The 18,427-nt window shown below is 40.3% G+C and overlaps 1 protein-coding gene across 1 annotated transcript in view; it reads left to right on the top strand.

Annotated features, from left to right (window-relative positions):
- ANKHD1 (ankyrin repeat and KH domain containing 1) overlaps positions 1-18,427 on the top strand; it is a 110,620-nt gene that overhangs the window by 49,869 nt on the left and 42,324 nt on the right. The window contains 5 exon segments of the mRNA XM_054985433.1: positions 1,030-1,139; positions 1,601-1,688; positions 5,924-6,051; positions 6,205-6,348; positions 7,007-7,109. Coding sequence (XP_054841408.1) covers positions 1,030-1,139; positions 1,601-1,688; positions 5,924-6,051; positions 6,205-6,348; positions 7,007-7,109 — 573 coding nt within the window.

Below are 18,427 nucleotides of genomic sequence, written 5' to 3'. Positions count from 1 at the left end.
TTTCCTTTTTTTAATTGCACCAAATATAATGCATACCTGCTTATCACTCAAAATGTTGGTGAAGCCTCTACAAATATCTGTCAGATTTACAAAGGCAGTTTGACGTAGTGGTTAATCTGGAGAACCGGGTTTGATTCCCCACTCCTCCACTTGTAGCCAGCTGGGTGACCTTAGATCAGTCACAGCTCTCTTGGAGCTCTCTCAGCCCCACCCACCTCACAGGATGATTGTTGTTGTGGGGATAATGATAACATGCTTTGTAAACCGCTCAAAGTGGGTGTGAAGTCATATTTGGCTGAGTGCCAGCAGGTGTCGTCCTTCTTCCATCTAAGACCACCACTTCTTCTGGGGCTGCCCTCAGCCATCTGCTATGCCCATATACGGACTCCCAATATTTGTTTAAATAGCCTGTTCCTGGACTATTTTAATGACTTTTAAAAATTATTATTGATTTTATGGGTTTTTTTTACTTTTAATGCATTTTTTAATGTTGTTAGCCACCCTGAGCCCATCTGTGGGAGGGTGGGGTATAAATCAAATAAATAAATATAATAAATAAATCTTGAAGGGTGGTGTATAAATTGAATGTTGTTGTTGTTGTTGTTATTAAAGGATTAATAAAAGATTATTGGGACATTTTCTGTAGCCCTGGCTATGATAATTTCTTAACCATTCTGGACAGTTATTTTGTAGCCAGTGGTATAAAGTTGCCTGTTTTGTAGAATGAAAATAACAGTTTGCCTCATAACAGATAACATTGTTTGCTTCAGAATGTGCTCCCAGGTGTACTTTGGCTCTGTATTTCCTGAACAGTAGCCTGGTTTCAAAACAGAGAAAATTTACAGAAGCAGTTTGATATGTAATAGGCATTCTGGATCCTGACAAGCTTTATAGACAGGGCATGCCTTCTGTCACTTGGGCATGCCTAATTCATGTCTTTTGTCAATTTGGCCATACTGACACTCAGCAAATGATGATTGGTGAGCAAGTTTGAATACGTTGTGAGAATAATTCAATACTCTTCAACAGGCGCTAATGTTCATGCTACAACTGCAACAGGAGACACTGCTTTGACTTATGCCTGTGAAAATGGACATACTGATGTTGCAGATGTTCTGCTTCAAGCTGGTGCAGATTTAGTAAGACTTTAAGCTCTTTAAAATATTTTAAACGTAACAGAATCATCCCTCCCCCCACCGAAACCAAGTAAGCATTGTCAGCTACCTCGGGCATGGGACAGGGTTATTCTTCTTAATGCTTGCAAGGTTGCACTTGTAACTTCTTTTGGGTCCCAAGACAGCTTTGTGGATACTTACAGCCACCTCTAGGTAAGACCATCCTCTGTGCACTAACTAGTGCTGTGCATATATGTACCTTGGCATGGCACTGGCACACCAGATCAGAAAGGGAATCTCTATAGTAGCACTAATGCTGGTGCTATAAGATTTGAGATGGGATTAGTACCACCTTCTGGTGGTAACACCAGACATGCCCTGAAGCTCCACCTTACTGGCTCTAGCAGCAGAACACCATATTGAGTTTTTAGTCAGATCAGTGATCGCTTTCTGAATTACAGTTTCTTCATAATGTTTCTAAACAGGAACATGAATCTGAAGGCGGAAGGACACCACTAATGAAGGCTGCAAGAGCAGGTCATCTATGCACTGTACAATTTCTCATTAGCAAAGGTTAGTAGCAGCAGCTGAAGACACGGCTATCTGGAGTGTTATGCATAAAGAATCTGTTTTACTTTATGGCAACTTTCATTTCTATGTTTAATCTTGGATTTTTAAATACATAATTACAAAAGAAGATGTAATCTGATGCAACAGTGAACTTAGAGTCAAGAAGTCCCACATTCAGTCAAAATCATAGAGAGATTAGCCATTACAAGATGGCATTTTCTCTGCCCATTTATTAATTTCCACAACATCCAGTACTTTCTGTAGTCATCCTGTAATAGCCAGAAGTGAAAACTCCTTTGGCAGCAGCTAACAGGTTTTGAGACAACAGTTTTATTAATATTTGAAATTGTCTAAATAAATCAAAAATAAGATTAGTGAAAAAACAGAACCAAATTTTAGCCTTACTACTATCTTCTGGTATAAACAGGCACAATTTTAGCCTAGTGGAAAACTACACCAGACATAATAGAAATGTATGAGATCTCTTTGACAGTTCCAGCTTTTAAAGTTAAGAGCTAACCATCCGTGTCATTCAGAAATTAGATAATAGTGATTGATGAAAGCTGTCTAATTGACGTATAAATACTCTGCAGCAGGTATCTGTTTCCACCCTGCCTAAGTTGCTAGCCTAGAGATAAATATAAGAATACATTTGTACAATTGCAAGCCTTCCCTTTGCTTTCAGCACATTTTGTAGCAAGCCTTCACTCATTAACATTTTGTAACTGCCAGCCATTCAAACAAAACAGCTATTGAAAGCACAAAATACCCAGATCTTAATGTTGCCCAATGTTAAAGCTTTCTCATTCCAAGTATGTTACCATGGCTCACCATGAAATAAAATGTTTGCATTGTTTCTCCCGTTGGGAGAAATTCCCTAATATATCATCTGAATTTAATTTTGCTTCCTTTGATATCACATACTCATCTTTGTCCTTTTAGTACAGAGAGTCTTGTAGGGGCTTCTCTGTTCTCTGGGCAGTCTTATCAATCTTGTTTTCATAGCTGGGATTCTTGCAGGAGTCAATTCTATCAATTCTAAGCTGCATTGCAAGAGTGCTTGTCCTGTTACTAGGAATCTCAGCTGCACCATCGTTCCCACGACTGTTCCCACTCATTATTTTACACATCATCACATTGATCTCATCGACTGGACTCCACATTCTCAAGACTCGCTGTCCCATCCACTTCTCACACCTACATCACCAGCTGCTATGGTTGAAACACCACTGGGTGTGACTATCGTTCCAGGGGCTGTTCACCATTTGTTGCGTCCAGTGTTAGTTCATTCCCCTAGTTGTAGACATTCCTAACCTGCCTCCAGCACAGCCTGTTGTGCATCATCCTCATCATGCTCATGTCACGAGTCTTCAGCTTCTGCCCACTCTGGACATGAGGACTGTTCCTACCCTTCCAGTGTCATAGTATCGGGCACATCCTCATCTAGTGTCCTCTGTAGCTCCATAAGCTTTCACCTAGTGAAGATGTTAAGTACTACTTTGAACAAGCTGTGTTAATCAGGCTGTCTCCCTAGTAATCAGATCTAGTATTCAGTTTCATGGATGATGGCTGTCAGACACCCATGTTGCTCCACATACTTCTGGTCTTACTGAAGTTTCTAAAAGTGAAGTCACCCTCTATCCCAGTTATTTCTAGAAGGGGAGAGAATCTATAGCAACATCAACAAGAAGTATACAACTTTTTGTTAAGCATATGCTCTGTCAAACTTTGTTGTCAGTGCATCTCGAGGCAAGGGCAAGCCACCCAGTCTGCTTCCACTGATAAGGAAGGCAGAACACTTGAATGGAATGGGAAGAAAGGTTTATGTGTCTGCTGCCATGTCTGTCAAGGTGACTATCTACATTGTGTGCACAGCAAGGTACTAGCATTAACGTTGGGAGAAGATCTCACCAGTACTAGACCATCTTCAGAATAAAAGTAAAACAGATGTCGGTTGTTCTTAATTGCCAGCTGTGGACGGGTCCCCCACATTGAGGAAAGGGTACACTTTACTGTGGCCTGGAAGTCCAGAGGGCTTGGCTCAGACTGAAATCCTCATTACCATGAGGGTTAAAAATGAGGATAAACTGTAGATCGTGCCTGAGGAAACTTACTCCTTGTATCTGTTGTCCACGTCTTGTGAGATTTGCTGGAGCTGATCTCCATGAAGGTCTTCAGTATCATCCTGAGGGGGCAGATTAAGGCACATATATTTAACTACGGGGTCCAACATTAAGTGGCACATTCAGAGGTTATTGTCCATGGCATCAAAGGAACGAACTGTAGTTCTTCCAGTGTCCCATTAGAAAAAATGTACTGAATACTTATCTCTTTCCTTTGAGATTCATTACAGACTGGGCACTTTGGCTTCATCTTTGGCATTTGAAAGTGTCTTGTCAACTGTGGATGGAGGGTGTCCTGACTAGAGATGGGCACGAACAGAAAAAAAAACCCCCAAACATGATGTTCATTGTTTGTTGCCATCCATGAACAGGGACTCACGAACAACCACGAACATGGCCCTGTTCATGAACATGTTCGTGGTTGGCTGTTCATGGGGGCCAGCAGGCCCTCCTCCAGCCATCATCCAAGTTTGGTCACCACTCCCAGAAACCTGACCTGAGCTGGCACCAGGAAAGGTACCAATAATAAATAATAGCTTGGCCCTAGAGCTTGGCAGCAGCCCTGGAACTTGAAAGGGTAGATCTCTGTCCTACCACACACAAAGAAAATTCAAGCTCCAATGCACTCATCAAAATGCCAACAGCAGCTGTCTCTCCCTCTCCACTGTCTGCAAAGCCAGAACTGGGAGCCCCCCTCCCCCCTGGTCTTTGCTCCCTTGTAACAAATTTGGAGCTCCACACTTGAAAGGAAGACCTGCCTAGCAAGCTAAATTGGGCTTAGATTGGAGTTTCCAAGGCAACAACAGAAGTTCAGACAGAGTTCAGACAATCCCTGCTTAAGTTGCCAAGAGAATTGATTGTAGGTGCCAGACTGTCTGGCTTGACGAACAGGAACGACACTAACGAACGAGGCTTGCAATGACCACCTGTTAGTTTAGAATGGGGCCTCACAAATAGCTTGTTCATGAACAGCAGATCGGGCTGTTCGTGGCTTTTTTTCCCTTCGTATTGCTGTTCATGCCCATCTCTAGTCCTGACTACCAGCCATCCCTACCATGCAGATTATTTCATTGCATATGATTGGGTTATTAGTTCTTTAGTTAAAGTAGATCTGATCATCAGCTAAAACAAGCCAGTGCTAATTCATCAGATGAAGGAGATTCTCAGTTCATCAGATGGGGAAAAAATGAACACTGGGTTAAATTAAATCAACAGTTTCCCAAATAAAGTAACTCCTTAGACATTTCTCTCATAATTCTTCAAACCAATTTTTCCCTGCTAAAAATACCATATATTCTGCCTGCTGTATCTTTTGTTAGCAAATGGGTTTGCCAAAGAAGTGGGCCTTTGTGGTAGCATTGTGTTGGAGGAAATGTCCCAAGTCCGTTTTCAAAGTTTGAGGTGGTGGTGGTGGTGGTGGTCCCACTTAGACTCCAGAGTTCCAAGAACAGAACCTACCATTCAGCTATATTGATTGACAGGAATGTTCTACAAAAAGGAAGGAGTTAATGCAGGTTCTTTACATCCATTGGTGTCATCCCTTTTTAGAACTTGGTTTGAGTGAGATGAGCTTACTTTGAGAATTCATAATGCTTGGTATTTAAAGTTGTTTTCCTATGAGCTCAAAGTGCTTCATTTCCATTTTCTCAATTGTTAATCTAGATTATTGTTGGGGAGTTGGAAGCTGAGAGGCAGGAGCTTGCCCTAAGATTGGTGGTTGAACTGGTGTAACAGTGTCCCTTTGTCCTATTATAAAACACCGAGGTGAATCCTGCATGCTAGGGATTTGTCAGCGGAGCAGGGCTTCCTTGCCTCCCTCTTCTTGCTGCAATCTCAACCCCCCCCCCAAATGCTTCTCTTGGAAGATGGGGTCCCCCACATATAGCCGGGTAGGGGGTTGGAGTTCTTCTGCAGGAGAGGAATGGACAGTGGAAACTTGTGCTGCATACATAGCAACTATTGGGAAAACAGTATTTTAATAACATTGTATGAGGATAATAAGTATAGTGGTTCTCAGTTGCTTACCCTCCAGAGTTATCGTCTGCTTTTTATACAGAATTTGGAAACTTAAGATTTCCATGGAACTTCCCCTTAATTATGTTTTTTTCTTGATAGGTGCCAATGTTAATCGGGCTACAGCTAATAATGACCACACAGTTGTATCGCTGGCATGTGCTGGGGGCCATCTTGCTGTTGTTGAGCTGCTTTTAGCTCATGGTGCAGACCCTACCCATCGTCTTAAGGTATTCCAAGACATTCAGTTTGAGATTATGTATATTTTTAATTGTCTGTAGGGGCCAGAAATGCCCCAGCTACAGAGGTGACCTTGTAGTAAAATTTGAGGCATCCGCTTTGCACACTGCATGGACCACAAATACTTCAAATGTGTGTTCCAGGATGGCTCAACAATGCTCATTGAAGCTGCAAAGGGTGGGCATACAAACGTCGTTTCCTACTTACTGGATTACCCAAACAATGTTCTGTCAGTCCCAACTACAGACATGTCTCAGCTCACGCCGCCATCTCAGGATCAGTCTCAGGTAAGCTGCAAAGCTTTTTTTTAATTATAGCAAAGGGAAAACATTTTCATTTTTGTGTGTTTACATATGAAAAGCATGATTGGAAGATAACTTGACTGAAATTCAATAAACTGTTGGCTGTTTACAGAAAACAGCAAAAACAGAATTGTCACCTGGAGGAGCCCTTGAAGATTTAGCCCAGGGTTCTTTGAAAAACAACCCTCTCTTTCAGCTTCTAGTGTTTAATCAGACCCTAAGTTTCGTGCAGCAGCTCAACCTTTGTATGTTTAATGCAGTGCTGAGATAATGTCATACATTGAGATCCAAAGTTAAGCACTTCAAATTCCTATATGTTTCAGTAGGTGAGAGTTGGACACATCTCCTGTGAAACCAACCAGACTTCAAAATGCTGGTGCTTAGTATTGTAATATCCATTTCTCCTTTCACCAGAGTATCGTTTTCCTTAAAGAGTGTAGTGTCATTCTGCATGTGATATTTTAAAATTCAGAATTTCATCTTAAAATCTGTTTAGTCTTAAAATTAGTGAAGATACGTTGGAGCATGTGTTTAATGCAATGCACATTTTGAGATAGGGTGAGAATGTTCAAAACACTTTCCACCAAGTTGTGATCCTTAACCTCGCTGACATGAGTTTTTTCCCTCTGAGTTGACTTTGCAGGTTCCACGTGTACCAATGCATACACTTGCCATGGTTGTACCTCCCCAGGAACCTGACAGAACTCCTCAAGAGAACCCTCCTGCACTTTTGAGTCTCCCCAAAGGTTAGTATACAGCTGTTTTTAAAATTACATGGTATGTTACGTATGTAGGGCATGGGAAGGGCTTGGAAATTGATACTGTGTTGTTCAGTCTGTTTTAGGCCGTCGCAGTGAGCTTTGAAAACACATTGATAGCAATCTTGAAAACTGCTCAGACTCATGACATAGCTCAGCAGCAGTTTTCTTTTCTGCCCCCGCCCTCCCAGACACATAAATACCTTATGCCATATCGCAAAATGGGCTTGAAATGCCTCACACCATCAAAGCATTTTGTCACATTTAACGGGAAAAGGAGTATCTTTAGAATCTATTTGGTCGTTTTAAAGCTTTGCTCCAGAGACATATGGAGCTGATGGGATGTTTACATTTGTGGGAAATTACTTAATTTCTTAACTTTGAGCTCTGCTCCTGTCTTTTCCTATTGTGTCTGCAGCACAATGTACTTACTTCCTTCATTGACATTATGGATTGTAAATCAAGGCAAATTTTAAACATTTTGCAAAATTCTAAGAACCAACCTTAATTTTAGAGATTCCTGTTAGAATTAATATACAGGCAGTCTTTAAAGCCAAGAGGCATACTGAATTGCTGTTGGATTGCCGTATGTGGCGGGTAGATTGTATGTTTTACAAGCCTCTTAAGTCTTGTAGTAGACTTCCCCCAGTTCATCATTCGCAGCCACAATATACATGAGTAATCCTACTTGAATTTCTGAGGGTTTATTATTTTGTTTTCAGAGTTTGTTCTAAAACCAGTGGATTTAATTGAGTAAGGCTGTGTAATCTCATTTAAATAACAGATTACTCAAGGTGGGAATTGAAATGAGCTGGGCCAGAAGTGACAAAGCATGCAAAATTGCGCTTCATGTGCATTGTTGCCAGAAGTATCGTAGCTGCTGTGCAGGACATAGACTTCCCCATGGGTTTTTCATTTGACCTGCAGCCCTGTGCTCTGCATCCTGCTTTGCTCCTGTGGATCTCCAGCCTTCAGTATTACTGGGAAAGATGTGTTGACAAGCAGTTCTCTTGATCCAGCCACTTGTTTGTCTAGATTTAAAGAACGCTTACTGCAGGTTTAAATAGTGCTTGCTTCGATGCACGGGCACGCTGCTATACTGTTCACTACAAAGATATTTGGACCGTTTAGAACATCAACTTAAAAAACCATTTGCTTAATTGTACTGCACTGATTAGTGGCTCTTGTATTCATTCCCTGCTCAGTTGCCTACAATATTGATAGGCCTCAAAACTGATAGGCCTCAGATTTCAAATAAGTATATATTTCTTAAACGTCTGATAGACATAAGAAAATTGGTAAAATTTCTGCAGTGGGATCTCTTATGCATCACAGTGGCTCAGCTATATGCAAATCAAAGTTCGTTAGCTTCTTCTGTACTGTTTCAACTTAAGGAAATAGAGCCTTTGCAGCCCATTTTAATATTTGATTTATTGATTGGCTTAAACATTAATCTACCACTTTTAACAATTCCCGGGTTGCAAGGCATATGAATATATAAAAATACAAAATAAGCCACATGCAACATAACCAGTCAGTGACAGGAAAAATAACACAGCAGCCATATTAAAAAATAAGCAGTAGCCTGCTGTGCTCATCCTCCGTTCTCCATAGCCGCATCCACAATTTCTTGATCATAGTGGAATGGTCAAAATGTCTTTTTAATAGAGTAGTAACACATTATAGGACAAATCAGAACCTGTGGCTGATGCAGAAAACACTAGTGTGTGGTTGGCAGGACATTACGTTCTGGCATACACAGAACTGATTTAGAATTGAAAAACTGAACTTATTTGAGCAAGCATGTTAGGAAGCCAAAGAGAAGGTCTTGAACCTGCTCTAATTATTTTATTTAACATGCCCTGACAAATTGCGTAAGAGACATTATATGTTTCTTGGTGTAGTGGTTAAGAGCAGCAGGACTCTAATCTGGAGAACTGAGTTTGATTCCCCACTCCTCCACTTGAAGCCAGCTGGGTGACCTTGGGTCAGTCACAGCTTCTAGGAACTCTCTCAGCCCCACCCATCTCACAGGGGTTTTTGTTGTGGGGATAAAAATAACATACTTTGTAAACAGCTCTGAGTGGGCGTTAAGTTGTCCTGAAGGGCTGTATATAAATCGAATGTTGTTGTTGTTGGGTTAGCCATAAGGAAGGCACCTCTAACACATCCTGTGTGGGAGACCTCAATATACAAACGATACAATACTGAAACAAGAAGGGAGGCTGTGTATGTATCTTTTGTAATATCAGTTGTCCTGTTTTGAATGTAGAAGAGTTGAAAGTAGGAAAAGAACAAAGTAGCTGCACTAAGGGGTCATGAACAAACCTTTTTTTTGTTCAAGATGGTTCTGACCTCCACTTGTTGCTGGCTTGGATGCTGCCTCCCTCCTCCCCTTGTGTGTGATGCACAACCAAAACCTTCCTACTTTGGGAGTCTTGAATGAAACGCAGATTTGCCATAACATCTGAATGCAGATAGATGGGAGTTGGTGTACTGGTTTGTGAGGAGGAAGTGAATTCCTGCACTGGATATTATGACAAATTGGAGTTTTTGCACAAGTCTTTCCAAAAGGAGAACATTTTCAATAGCATACTTCATACAAGGGGTAGAAGGAGGGAGCATATGAGAAGACCAACCAACAGAATTGCCCAAGCCAGGTTGATTTGTGAGATCTGAGTGCAGCCATTCTCGTGTCCAGAAAATTGGTGCAATAACTTTCTCTTGCTCTTCATTGAAGAAAATATTGGTTTGCTAATAGGTAGCTCTGTAGATACCAGGAAATTATCTAAAAACAGATGAATTAAGAACTAAGTATTACGAGATGTGTATCTGATCTGTGTAGGCCCCCTACCTGTTTACCAGGAAATTATCTAAAAACAGATGAATTAAGAACTAAGTATTACGAGATGTGTATCTGATCTGTGTAGGCCCCCTACCTGTTCATCCATAATGATTTAAAAAAATGTGTTCATGCTCCCTTCCCTGAAAGTGGTAGTGAATGAATTTGAGCAGAAGTGCGGGATACGTATATTTCTTTTTTCTAGCTTTTGGAAAGATGCATAAGGGATACATGTAGGTTGGTAGTGGCCACTTTCTCCCATTTGTTTGAACTTTCTGAGATTCTAACTGAAGAGAATATATGATGAGGAAAGGAATAAAAGGAATATTAAACCATAACAAATTTAAGTGTTAATGTAATAAAACAAAGTGACTAGGAAGGCCATATTTTTTTTCTCATTTTGTATTTTTTCCTTTGTTCTGTGTACACTTGTATACCTTTGATAAACCCACAACTGTATTTGTTGATGTATTTTTAAATGGTCATTGCAAAATGAGACTAGGTGTCCTGAATTGAATGGATTACTGTAAATGGGGACGGGGAAGAGTTTTTCTAATACTATATTGCTCCAGAGAAAGTGTCCAACTTGTGATACTGGAATAGCCTTTATTAGTGGATGTGTTACTAAAATTCAACTACCCAGAACTGTTAACAATTAATTTAAGAAATCAAAAGTTTTGGAACAAGATGAACATAAGAACATGAAGAAAGCCGTGGTCCATCTAGTCTAGCGTCCTGTTTCACACAGTGGCCAGAACAGTTGCCCTGGGGGGCCAGCAGGCAGGACACGGGGGCCTTCCTAGCAGTGGCATTCAAAGCTTTGCTGTTTCTGCAGGTGGATGTCCCGTTAACTGGTCATGGCCAGTAGCCCTTGATGGACCTCTTTCCCCACGGATCAGGATCATTCTCCCTTACAGAGCCACCTATGTTCATATCTGTACCTATATTCACCGGCATTGAATTCATGATTTAATTATTCACTGAGTAAAGAAGGATTTCCTTTTGTCTGTTTTGAACCTCTGTTGCCCATCACCTTCAGTGGGTTCTACTGTTCTACCCGGGCCTCAATTAGTATAGTTTTCAGTAGTTTCCAGGCATCCTGAATGGATTTGACTTTTAATTCTCCCCTTTTGCTTCCTTCTGACAAGTTCCCTCATTTTTGTAAATATCCTTCTTTTGAAATCAAATATGATTATTTTGAACTTTGGGGGCCACTTTCCATTGACATGAATTCTAAACTTTATAGCACTGTGGTCAGTATTCCCAATTGGTGCAACATCTGTATCTCACAGAACCAAGCCAAATCCTCTAAACCTCTAGTCAGCCAACTGCTCCAGTACATGGTGCTAAGGTGTCTAGAAATCTTGTTTCTGCTGCATGACTTGAGCACATACTTACCCAGTCATTGCGAGGATAGGTGAAGTTACTCAGTATTACATTTCCCACTGTCTCCAAATGGAGAGAGCTCTAGTCTGCTTAAAACAAGTGACCTGATCACATCCTCTAATCAAATGTTCAGAGCATTCAAAAAGAAAATAGACAGCTAATCCAATGAAACACACACACACACACACACACACACACACACACACACACACACACACACACAAACTATCAAACAAAAGATATGGTGGAAGTGTGTTAAATACATTAATCATCCTATACTTTTTTGATTAAAAAGAAGCAGATACATTTTTGCTGCATTAAAGCATGCCAGGAATTTAAGAGTACTTAGAATTCTTGAAGTACATTCTACAGCAAGATCTCATGGCTGATTTTTTTTTATAAGCAGTAATTAGTAAGACCATTAAAGAATATGGTTGAGAAAGCCACACCACAAGTGGTGGCAGTGGTTTGAGTGTTGTACTGGGATGACTAGGCTCAATTCCCTTGCTCACCCGTGGAAGCCTTCCAGATGACCTTGGACCCATCACAGTCTCTCAGCCTCATCTACCTTTCCAAGGTGGTGGTTGAGAGGACTGAGTGGAGGGGGGGACCTGTGTGAAAAGCTGCTTTGGGTCCCTGATCAGGGAGAAAAGTGGGATATAGATTTAAAAATATATAAGTAACAGGGCCACTCACAGATAGGGGAGGATTTCAGTGCCTACTCAGGGGAATTCACATGTGTATACATATAGAAAAGTACAAGTTTGTAAATCAATAGAAGGGAGAACCAAAGAAATCTACCTAAAAGGAATGGAATTTTTTCCAAAACCAATGGGATATTGAGTCACTTGTTTACTGCAAGAAAGGGGCGGGTGGAGGAATATTTTAAGAACAAAAATTTAGGGAGCGATTTTGAGAGTGGGATCCCCTCCCTCCATGGGCATTGTTCTTCATAAGCCTCTAGCTTGTGAATTGCAGTGTTCTATTCTTTTTAATTTAAGAAAGCAATGTAGACGAAACAATATCTAAAACAGTAGGAAGACCTTAAAATAACGCAGAAATCAGATAAATTTCTGCTTAATGTAAACATTCTCTTATATTTTAATCCAAGCTTTTAAGATCTAGACCTCAGTGTTGGCAGTGCAAAGGAATGAAAATATCTTAATACAGATAAAATTTGCAAAAGTGTTTACTTTTGATATGAGAGCAATAAATGTTGTGCTATGCTGATACTTTTAATTGATTTTTGGTAGATTAGCTGATTAATCCTTTCATTGGTCAGTGGTTGGCTGACAATTATTAAAGATCTTAACAGCAAGAAATGGTAATTGCCTTTAATTGGAAGATAGTCTCAGACAATAGTTACAAAATGTGTTAAAGCAGTTGCACTAAAACTTAAATGTCTCTGAAGAGGCAACCAAGAGTGATCTGATTTGTTTGTTCTGCGGTCTGTTATATCTACATTAATCAAGAATTTGGAAAGTCTCTTCATTAACATTTTTGTTTTGGCAAGGTCCCCTGCAGGTGGGGCTAGTATCCGCATAAGAATATTGGAAACCATGCTTTTCAGATTGCTGACACGTTTTGCATCTCGTGCCTGGACAATCCGAGGAGATGGAGGAATACCATTTATTGGAATTCTTCAGATCAGGACAGACTATATTCTGAGATGCAGCAACTCAAGTACTCTTTGGTTTGGTGCTGAAATAATAGAACGATTCGGTCTGAGACTCTAGGAGGTCACTTGTGACTTCATTGGCTCCCACGAACGATACAACTTGGACATTTTACAGTGGCTTGGAAACGCATTACTATGTTGATGCCAGTTGTCACCTTGAGTCCTGTTGTGTTTTTCTGGGGAACAGATGTTGCTTTATCTTTTCTTTAAAAGAGATATACGTCTGATTTTTTTTCATAAACTGCTCTTTTGAGATCTTGGAAAATATTATAGGGGATGCTTGTGCTATGTTGATCACATCAGAGGTTTTGCTATTCTTAATGTGTTTGTGACATGGCTACAAGAATTTACAGAACCACCCTTAAGTGTTTCTGTGCATTCATGTGAAGATGCTAAAAGGTGTTACTGTACAATTGTTTATTGCTATAAAACGTTGATTTGCACTATCCCATCACACATACACACACACCTCCAGTTTATACATCTCTTTTTAAAAAAAAAAAATTACTGGCATCAAAACAACTATTTACATGAAATACGTAAGCTAATCTACAGTTTATACATCTCTTGGTAAACAATGCATTGACTTGATGTATTGTCGAAGGCTTTCACAGTGACACTGAGAGATCTCTGTCTTTTGGTGCTACACCTCTGAAGATGCCAGTCAGCTGCTGGCAAAACATCAGGAACTACAATGCCAAGACCATGGCTATACAGCCCGGAAAATCCACAACAACCAATGCATTGACTGTTTAAAAAGGTCAAGTACATTGGTCTCACCAATATGTTGCTGGCCCACAAGTTGCTCGTCTCCTTTCAGTCCTTCTTAGTCTCTCATCTTTCTGGTAGTCTACTGTGCACCCAAATGTGGATGCCAGTGAACTAATAGACTGAATTGGGACATGTAAGAAATAATGGTAGTCAGCAGGCCCTGTGACTTGGGAGCAGATTTGTCTGTTGCTGGCATTAAATCTCCAGTTGTCTCAGAAGTGTAGTCAGAGGTATGATGCTCCCTGATGCGTTGTTTTACCTGTGACTTCAAATTGTGAAGCCACGTGCTTTATGTAAGCTTCATAGGTGGAAGACAATGGCCCCTTCCCTTTTTGTTTTAATTCAGATCTGGGCACATCATACCTTTCAATAAACTGCCTGGGGATATTCTTGCTAGTTCCCCATTGTCTTGGAGCCTCAAATCGAGCTAATTCCAGTTCATGAAGTCTGAAATGGCTTCAGCCCCTGATGTCCCACAGAAAATTTTAGCTCTACCAAAAATATTCTTATTTTGTCTGATTACTACATCAGGCCACCAAGAGCATACTGATTAACCTATCCAAAAGCATGGAACTCTTTTTTCTTGGGGAATTGCCAGACCCTGAATTTGGAGACCCTTTCCAAAGCGTTGCAGGATTTATTGGAGCTGGCTTTTTAATTGCAGGCTAAAGTTTTGTTGTGTGAAGCTTTAAAACACATATTGTTTGATTTTATTGGAATATTCAATATTACGTACACCAAGCCATAGGGAAAAGGTAGGCTAGACGCTCATATTTATTTGTATTACTGGAGCAATGGAGTCAGCTGCCTAGGGATATGGTGGGTTCCCCCCGATTGGCAGTCTTCAAGGAGCATCTGGACAAATTCTTGTCGGGGATGCTTTAGGCTGTTCCTGCATTGGGCAGGGGGTTGGACTAGATGGTCTGTAAGGGCTTCCAACTCTGATTCTATGATGTGATACTTTTTTGCAATAAAATATCTAATATTTTTGCTGTTAAATAGGCACTTTTGGTCTTTTAAAGTAAGCATAACCATCACACCTTTAACACGTGTGTCAGGCCATTTTTTTTCTAGTGCTTGCATACTTGAAAGGTTTATTGACAATTACTGAGACTTCAGGATTCATAGCAAGGGATTAAAGTTAAGGGGGCAGTATGTTCAGGTTTCATAAAAGATGCTAGATGAATGGGAACTCTGATATGACTTTCCATTGGAAGGCCAACAAACCTTGTTTTAGTACATGAGGTCATTCCAAGGAAAAATAACGTTATGGGGAATGGTCTTCAGGATTTCAGTCTCAGGATTCACTGGTCAGCAAGTGTGTGACATCAGTCATGTGACAGGAAGAGAGGGTGCTAGAGTTACAGCCTCACCATTATCAGGGCCAGGATTGTGGACTGCAGACGAAGAGAGATGGGAACAGCAACGCAAACCAAAGTGCCAACAGTAAATTATTCAAATAGAGGAGAAGCCAACAGCCAGAGCCATAGAAGAATCTTCTCCACTGCCAAACACCTTGTCTTGCTGATCTGCTGCTTACTTTAGTGTGCTTGTAAAGAAAACAAGCAGCTGTGGTGCCTTTGCTCTCTCTGCATGTGCACTAACAGCAGGTCCTTCCCAAAGAAGCCGTCTAGTGACTCTGGAGGGACACGATGACCCGGTGATTCACTGAGTGATCCAACCCATGGGTTTGAGGACCGCTCTTTTAGGGGTACATCTTGCTTCCTTCTGTCTATTTGCTTTTTGTTTCTGTTGCTTCAGCATGTTTTTCTGAAGACTCGGTTATGAAAATTAGTATTTATTCTGGTGACGAGTTTGAGAAAAATACTGATCATAAAAATGACATACAGTAAATCAGTAAATCTTAAGTATTATGTTTACCTATGTAATTGTGTATACACTTTTTCTTTTACCAGCAATTTTTTTTAAAAAGCTCCATACTATATAATACCGACAGTATAACTCCATTAGCACTTAAGAAAAACATGGCATCATGGCTTGTTGATTAGTGTGAAGGGGAAGGTTTAAAAATGTTGTGTTTTCCACAAGACCATTATGAACACCCAGCATCCAATTTTTTTAGCTATACCGTATTCCTTCCTATAACATTTTTCTTTTTTAAAAACACATTTCAGATGAAAATGAGTTCGGCTCAGTTGCTGTTTTTCATTCTGAATTCCATATCCTGGAATTCTGTTCACAAGGGTGTGATTGTGGTCAAACAGTGCGCTAGTTTCTTTACCAACTCAGAAAAAGGAAGTCCAGTTACAGCTGGGTAGATTTGAAGCAACTATGAGGTAGTATTGGGGGGCAGGGGCAAGGGCTGAAGCTGCTATCAGTGTTGCTGCAAGTATATTGGGGCAGCTTCACATATGATAGTGGCCAGTGAGTTGAAATGTGTTAGAGGAAGCATATGTATTGACTGTGTGAATAAGCCCTTCATATAGGCTTCTGGGAAAACCTGGTCATTCAGACATTACCTGGTATGTTGTTTCCTTACAAAGGTAATTAGACTTGTATAACAAAAGTAACTTGTGCTGCATTATTATGAATTGCCCTTTTGTATGGGTTTATAGAAAGCCTTTGCAGTTTGAGAGAGAAGCACACCAAGGAATACTGTAGTGGTTAAGATAATAGAGCAGAGGTCCCCAGCCTTTTTTACCCAGCAGGCACTTTTGAAATTCTGACACAGGGTGACGGGTGCAACCACAAAATATCTGCCACAGGAGGTGGAAGCAACCACAGAATGTCAGGGTCCTGCATAACTCTTAATAACAAGTAACTTTTCAACATTTCAGGCAGAAGCTCTATTTAACTGGGTGCCTTTAAAATTAACATATTATTAACATTAAAATTTTTACATACACACAAAATAGGTATACCTATTAAGCTAGCTATGAAACCCCACATCTGGCAGCATGTGTCTTCATTTTGCAGGAATCTAATGCACTTCTGCAAAAGGAAAAGGGGAAAAATGCCACTTCTCATGGTTATCCCTTTACACGAGCCTTTCTCCCATGAGCCTGGCCACTTTTAACCTGCGCTAGTATAACAATGACAGTTGGTGCTGAAGAGCTGGTGAGAGCTCCTTGCACGTGTAAGAGAGATTCTAGCCAGTTTTGACAGGAACATAAACCATTTTTTAAATGTAAGCAAAACTTGATGCAGTGATGTTACCAATTTCTGCCTGAATTAATACAAAATACATTAAAACTGGGAAGATCTTGTGACATCAATAGAAAGTCCAGTTAGGTGTGTTAGCCCTGCAACCCCAGTGGGGTTTAATCAGAATGCAGCTCTGTTGTGCTTTTGGAATATCACTCCACCTTTTGCATAAAGCCGCTCCATTATACCATAAGCATCAAAGGTTGAGTGCCCTGCCTGGCCCTGCTCACTTTCTAAAAATACTTGGCAGCTGCTAGGAAAGGTGCTGGCAGGTGCCACGGCACTCATGGGCACCACACTGGGGCCCCCTGTAATAGAATTTCAGACAACTTCTGCATTAGACGTCTAGTGGGGCATTGACCAATTTTGAGAACCTTTAATTTTCTGGCCTTGCACTTTTTTGTGTAGGGTTGCTAAAATATATTGAAAACTGGGAAACATTTTGAAGATTTGGAAAATTAACCATTAAAAGCTTCTCTTGTTAGTTAGGTTATAATTTCTGAGCCTCCGTTACTCCTCTTGTACCTTAATGGCAATAGAAGAAAAATGTAAACTAAAGCTTTAGGAATCAAAGAAAGTGAAAAGGGAATCTGGGACTATCCCTTGGGACAAAGAAGCACATCTTTGGTTTTGCTTGAAGCTGTGAACAAAAAGGGTTTACTTTCATACTACAGCTTAGTATAATTCCATTGGTGTTACACTTGTGAGTGACTTCTCCAATTCAAAGTGAACTGCGGCTTTTATACTTTAGAACATGTCACTGATCAGCTTTTTTGGTGTCTTTGGTGATCCCAGGAGGCTTCCCCAAGTTACATCATAATTGGTTATAGTCTCAGATACAGGGGAAAATGAGAATTAGCAGAGCTCAAAATGCTAGAAGGGTTACTGTTCATATCAAGATAGTTATGCCACTTTTACTGTTAAGAGTAAACACTTTTGTAGAAATTTGGCTGTTGCATACCTAAGAATCCATGCTGCTGTTTTCTTGTAGCTTTATTACTGTAATGATGAAGCAGTGAGCAGCTTTGAGAGCATGCACCAGACTCAGTTAATGCGGAGTCAGATCACACTGAATTTTAAAGCTGGTGGTTATGAACTAAATTTGTCTCAGATTGCTAGAATACTTCGCATTCCATAATACAATTTTGACTCTTGAATCGAGGAAAGATGAAATCCCTTTTGAAATTGTATATTTGGCTGTGAAATAAAAATAAAATACTGTGCCTTAGCAGTGTCTTTTTTTCAATGCTACTTTTTTGGATATAAACATTAGACATTTGTTCCTGAATACCAACACTGAATTTGGACTTCTGCACAGCTTTCAATCCAGGATAATTTTGATTTGTTGAGGTGTGGATATAGGGGGCAATTTCTTGCTAGATTAGTTTTGGGAAGCATGTACATCTTCGAGCTGCTTAAGGGAACAGTGCTCTATTATGGCAAACACACTCTTCATTTTAATAA

This window comes from Eublepharis macularius, chromosome 7, assembly GCF_028583425.1.
Source record: "Eublepharis macularius isolate TG4126 chromosome 7, MPM_Emac_v1.0, whole genome shotgun sequence".
Taxonomy (NCBI): Eukaryota; Metazoa; Chordata; class Lepidosauria; order Squamata; family Eublepharidae; genus Eublepharis; species Eublepharis macularius.
Note: the sequence above shows the minus strand (reverse complement) of the source record. Positions and strands in the feature narration are given on the sequence as shown.